The 6,254-nt window shown below is 39.3% G+C and overlaps 1 protein-coding gene across 2 annotated transcripts in view; it reads left to right on the forward strand.

The window, feature by feature from the left end:
• The window catches only part of EIF2B3 (eukaryotic translation initiation factor 2B, subunit 3 gamma, 58kDa), a 100,159-nt gene that overhangs the window by 22,187 nt on the left and 71,718 nt on the right, over nt 1–6,254 (forward strand). For both annotated transcript variants that reach the window (XM_008949877.1, XM_008949878.1), the window contains exon 4: nt 4,063–4,174. In XM_008949877.1, the coding sequence (XP_008948125.1) occupies nt 4,063–4,174 (112 nt within the window). The remainder of the gene's footprint in view (nt 1–4,062; nt 4,175–6,254) is intronic.

A 6,254-nucleotide genomic window follows, 5' to 3' on the forward strand; every position in this document is an offset into this window, starting at 1 on the left:
CCCATGCTGGCTTCTTGTCACCACCAGCCTCCATTCTTGTACTCTTTGCTTAGTCTCCTCCTTGAAGAATCGTGGTCAAGAGTCCAGCTTCTCTTTCTCTTATGTTACTCATTTCTTTCACTACTAGTCCCATCCCCTGTTCCACTTTTGACTTTTCATCTAGACCTGCTTCATTTATCTGCCCATTGTCCCCTTTTCTCTTCTCTCTGATACTTGTCTCTGGTCCAGTTTCCTTTCATGGACAGTCCCAACTTCTGCCAATTTTCAGGGACTACTTTCCCTTCCTTCTATTCTGTCTTGCAGAGTCTTTGTTTTCGTACTTTTCATTCCTCTCACCCTTGTGAGCTTATGAGTTTTATTTCCCTGTAAAAACAGGTCACAAAACCACAATATATCAAGCTCCTTCCCCTGGAGCAGTCATCACAGAGTGGCTGTGGAGCCTTATGGATTGTGTGCTCTGCTTGTACCACGTGATGGTACAGAAGACCTTGGATTGGCACCTGCTATTTGATTAGTTCTGGGAGCTGAGGAATTGAAAGAGCCTTTCCTTAAGAATAAAATATGCAGAAATTTTTGCAGCAAAAATAGAAGTCTTGGAAGAGCATGTGAAACTGCAGGTTTTCAAAGGCATAAAATGGAGTCAGATGGCAAAAAGGACACTCCTGATAGACAGGTCAGCAAGGCTTACTGAATGTCTTGCATCTCTTCAGAAGGACTGGAATACCAGAGTCTTTCAAGGGAAGGGCCACCTAATCACTTTCACTAAACACTTTTTGTCTTTAAACTTAGAAGTAGCTGAACTGTTTTTGCTGAAGTTTTCCAAATGTTCCTCTTAAGGCAGGTACCTGGCATTGGAAATTTCATCCCAAACAATTAAAATTTGATAAAGCTTGTAAGAAACAGAAGGCAAGATATTAACATGAATGTGTTAGGCAGCTTTTCATAGTATGTGGCACAGTTAACTCCTTCTCTAAATTGTGACACATTTGTTTCCTTGTACTTGTACTGTTCTATTCAAGTGAGCAAAGTATTAGGAAATTGTTCGTTAGTCCCGATGAGCCACTAGATATATTGACAGATTTATTTGTCGTTTCACCGTTCCTACAAACTCATTTTTTGAGAAGGAACAGCAAGACTTTCATTTTGCGTGTGTCAATACAAACATTTGGGTATTATTGAACATTCAAGAACTGTGATATAAGGAGCAAATTTTAATTTAGCATGAATTGCAGTGTTAAGCAGCTATAAATTCATACTGATGGTTACCTGAAATGCTTGGCAATAACTCAAATGCAAGTTGCAGAGTGAAGTTCATTGGCTTCTATATTTAGGGCATCATTGGCTTTTCTAATTGATCACTATGAGGCCTGGCCAAAAAAAAAAAAAAGCAAAAAAAAAAAAAAAAGCAGAGTGCTAGTGAATGGCTGTAACCAAAATAAACAGAGTGTGTCAGGAATTTAGACACCCAGAATGGAACCATGTGCTTGAGGATGACCTGCAAGGAATTGAGAGGAAAAGAGCATCTGAGCCTTTCTGTGTATAAAGAAAGTTGAAAAAGATGGGGATGGTGACTCTTTCCTGCTTGTTTTTCTTGTCTTGAAACCAGCAGGCATGTCATCACTGGTATTCCCTGTGTTTGCCAGAAGACCTCTTGGTGGTCTTGCAGGCTGCATCGTCTGAATTCTCTCCCTTTAATTGAAAGGGTGGGGATACTGAATCTCACAAAGGTGTCTTTTTCCCAAAGGTCAATGTTACTTAATATTTTACTTAAAAACATTTTAGAAGATCTGAGTGAAAATTATTTCTTCTCATCACTGAATTGCTCAGTTTCCATTCTCTTGTGGTGATGTGATTTCTTTAGGTTATTTTAAGCCCTTAAAATTGTTGGGAATCTAATTTCTGTAGTGATTAATAAATTGCAATAGCTGTGTCAAATCCTTATTTATCTATTGTGAGAAGCCAAAAAAAAAAAACCTGCATTCCATTTTTGTTTTTTAAACAATTTTTTTTAGTTAATATCCCAGCAGTTTTAACAATTTCTTATACCTTCCTTGCAAGGATTTTTGTAAACTAGTTAGATATTCATTCTTTGATTTATTTTTTCATCACTAAGTAATGCCAATGTTATTTGAAGAAGCACTCCTGTATCTCTGGGTAATTGATTTTAGTAATAACTTTTATTTTCTCTAATTATGAAAGTAATGCTATTTATTGCCATTGTTCAGGGAAAAACCTGACCTGACATCTGCTACAAAAAAAAAATTACAGGAGTCCTTCATGGTTTCACTGTTTCTTACCCCTCTACACACAGAAGAGAAACTGGTTTGGTGGCAGTCATGAAGTTTTCTTTTTCCCGTTTTCTTGTTGCATAGAGCTTTGCTATAGTAGTGTGATGCAGTATGTTACTATAGGAACAGTTGGGATATAGGCAGCGATGACCTGAACGTTGAGAGAAGTGTTGGTACCTTGATGGAGGAAGATCGGCCAGTGTTGTGCTCCTACCCTGTCAGGAGACCACAGTTAGGTGGCAATCGCAATGGTAGATGAGACCTTACTCTCAATTTCATCACCCTGCTTAGCATGAGAATCAGCACTGATTTCAGGACTTATTTCTGAATGTTTACAGCAAGCAAGCTTTATGCTAATCATAGCTAATTTGTCATAGTGCAACATGTTCAGGCCAACTTTTGTACTTTGCTGTATGATTAATTTCTGAGAAGGGATGGGGGGGATTTCTGAAGAGGGTGTGCTTGATCACTTGGATCAAAGACTGCCAATAGGAGAACTTTCAACAGCTGTGTAGACCTGACTGTATATTGATAGTGGTTATTGCTATGGTAACTCCGAACAAACAGGTAGAAGTAAAATAAGGATTTGGGCCAAACTGGAGAAAACAGGGTTAAAAATAGTTTGGCTGAGAAAAAAATCTTAGAGAATTAACTGCTTATAGAGCATATTGTTACTCCAGTGTTGTTAAAGGCTCAGAATTTAGCAGATTGAATATTTGCCAGTTTGGCCCAAAATAATAATAAATATTCAAAAATAATTCAATGGGAGAAAAGAGGGTTTCGTTAGGACTGTGCTGTGGCATTCTTGTACAACCTGTGTTCCCGTAAGAGTCGGTGTATGCTAGCCACCAGAGTGATGGCTCATGCTACAAAGTGCAAATTAGAATAAGCTGTCACCACTGTATTCAGATGTTGTGGAAGATGGATGAAAAAGAAATGCTTTACATTTTAGTAGACCCAAATCACTGCTGATGGACAGTTAATGATACAGAGGTGGGAATTGCCACAATAATGTATGTGACTACAGGTGTTCTCTTTTTTGACAGTTTTATAAATAGATATTTAAACTAAGCTAAGCCACCCAGAAACATCTGTGGTAGGAGTCTTAGAATCTATAGTTTTATGTCTGTGTATGTGATTTAGGTTTTCTATTGCTATTGATACTTGTCTGAAATAGGAGATCAGCTGTGAAGTAGTTATGTCTTAACTGAAATCATAATCCTCTCCAGACCACCTTATTCTAATGTGTAGTGATTTATGGTGAGGAAGAAGCAGTTGGATTTTGACAATTCTCTGGTTGCTTTGGGTTTGTTGTTGTGTAAATTCAGGTAGCAGTTTCTTAGGGTTTGGGGAGAAGGTGTTTTTTTTGGTGGTGTTTTTTTTTGGTTTTTTTTTGTTTTTTTGTTTTTGTTTTTTGGGGTTGGTGGGGGTTTTTTTTTGTTTTTGTTTTTGTTTTTTTTTTTTTAGAAAAAGAAAGGATGAAAGCACAGCTCAACATGGAGTGTTGCATGTCAAGACCTGTAGTTGGCATCTTCATAAAAAGGATGCAAAAAGCTTGCAGAGCCAGTGTTTTAAATATCATGATGCATATCGGCTACCCAGACTGAAAAGAAATGAATAAATATTGTGGATAACTTTTGCAAATTTGTTGATTTGCTTGGTTAGTCTGAAACAGAGTATTTCACAGTTTGGGGATGGTTGGTGGTCCCATTTGTCTTTCCACCCTGCATGAAGACAGGTTATATAATGATTGTGTTTGATTTTTCTACTTCAGTGGAGCAGCGTGACTTCATTGGAGTGGATGACACAGGAAAAAGATTGCTCTTCATGGCTAATGAAGCTGACTTGGATGAAGAACTTGTCATTAAAAGATCCATCCTTCAGAAGTAAGCTTATGAGTCCTTGTAATACAAACTGAACTTGGAATGGGGGAAAATAACTGTGAACTAGAAATGATAGTTAAAGACAAAGTAGGATGAAAAGGGAAGAGGAAAAGCAGATTTTTGCGATATTGAGGGAGCAGTGTTTTATTATTCATTACATCATTACAACCAGTTGATAGGCTTTTCTGATACCTTTATTGTGAAAAATTCCAGGGAAAGAAAATGAATGGGTGCAAAGGTAACACTCCTTGAAATGAAGCCAGTATCACCATAGTTCAGATATGTTCAAAAGTTTATGTTCAAAAGTGGTGGACCTTTGTCCATAAATGAAATGCTACTTTCATTGGCTGAGTCCCAAATGGATTTACAGGGTATCTGAGAGAAGCTTTCAGGATTTCATTACACTTTTATGCATATAAAGCATGAAACCTCAGCTGTTTTTCCAGGCCCAAAATGATTCATTAGAGAATCCAGGTTATATCCACCATTAAACTGCACTTGGGACGTGGATGAATTTATTAAATACACCAGACTAGCTGAGCTTCTTGCACAGTGTAACTCCTATCCATTAGCAGAAGGGGGAAAGATGGGTTATTGTTCTTTACGCTCTTCTGCGCAATGCAGCTTTCTCGGGCGCGTTGTCCGACAGGTTCTGTGGAGAGCTCTGATGGCTCCTCGGGAGGCCAGCCTTACTAGTCCATCCCAGGCTGACAGTCAGATTTTCACCTCTGTGAGATTAGACACCTGTGGGGCAGCCATCGGAGAGCTGGGAAATTCATCCATGTGGACCTTGTAAGTCAAGGATATGGACATATGGGGGCTGCTCTCTGATAAATTTCTTCTGTGAAAAGGCCTCTGGCGTGTGCTGTAGGCCACAGCTAGGTGTAATCTTTCCTTGAACATCCTGCTACCAGATGCATGGGAGGTGCTGTGTGCCTGCGGAAAGACAACCCCTCTTCTGCCGAAGTTTAAGGATTTCATTAGAAGGAAAGTGGTCAAGAATGAACTCTGTTAACTGCTGTGATGGAAAGAGCCTGTCCCAGCATGTTCTCACTGACTCTCTCCTGGCTTTTTCTTGGACATGTCAGGAATCAAGCTGCAGGCAAGCCTTCTGTACATATACAGCAGCTTATCTGCATAGTGTGGGCAATTCAGCAGTGTTGCATGCTCTGGTTTTGTGCAGACAAAGATCCATTTTGGGCTAGGGAGGAATATTTTATCTGCTGTTAGTGATGGGCTTGTCTTTATGGCTTTCTCCTAGCACTAGTGGGTGGCTATAGTATAATGGCTTAGAAATTGCTGTAACGTGTGATCTTGGTTGACCTCTGATTTTACAGGTTCATCTAACCAGAGGATTCTGATTCCTGTTACCCTATAGCTAAATTAATCAGGCTTTATTCTGCAGGCCAAACTTTGCTTTCAGGAACACCTGTTCAGTTACATTGTCTTCAGCAGGTCTTGAGCATAACTGGGGTTTGGCATATGTAGTGTTAGTGATCTACACATGAGATAAAAATCTGTATGTCTCCTTGTCTGTCTTCCATTTCCATGTGTGCAGTTACGAAAGCTAATGTAAAGTGTCAGCAACCCTCTAAGTAAAGCCTGTAGATGATAGCATAGTCTAGAAGCACAAAGAGAAAAGATCTGCTAAGTGTTAAAAAGAAGGGGGGAAAAAAAAACTAAGAAAAAGGTGCTGTGAAGCCTCAGGCAGAAGCATTGGGCTAATATCCACCTGGATGAGCCTCTGACATCTGAAGCTGCCTGCTGTGGATGCTTCTGTGCTCTCTCAGTTTTACAGCTGCCATCTTGGAGAAGCTCTGAGGGAAGCAAAATTATATATGGAAATTGTCAAGTATTTTTGAATGAGGCAATTCCAGGGTAGCAACAACTGTGGGAGCTCTAGGAAGACAAAGTATTGGCAGCTAATGATGTTTTAACCACTGTGTTTGTCTAGACCTGCTCAGACCCTGACTTTCTCATGTGAGAAACAAAAGCAACGCTTAAAATGACCTTTGAAGTCTTTTTTTTTTTTTTATATATATATACATCATAGTAAAGTGAGGGGGGGGGGGGAATAAAGAGC

This window comes from Merops nubicus, unplaced genomic scaffold, assembly GCF_000691845.1.
Source record: "Merops nubicus isolate BGI_N331 unplaced genomic scaffold, ASM69184v1 scaffold10521, whole genome shotgun sequence".
NCBI lineage: Eukaryota > Metazoa > Chordata > Aves > Coraciiformes > Meropidae > Merops > Merops nubicus.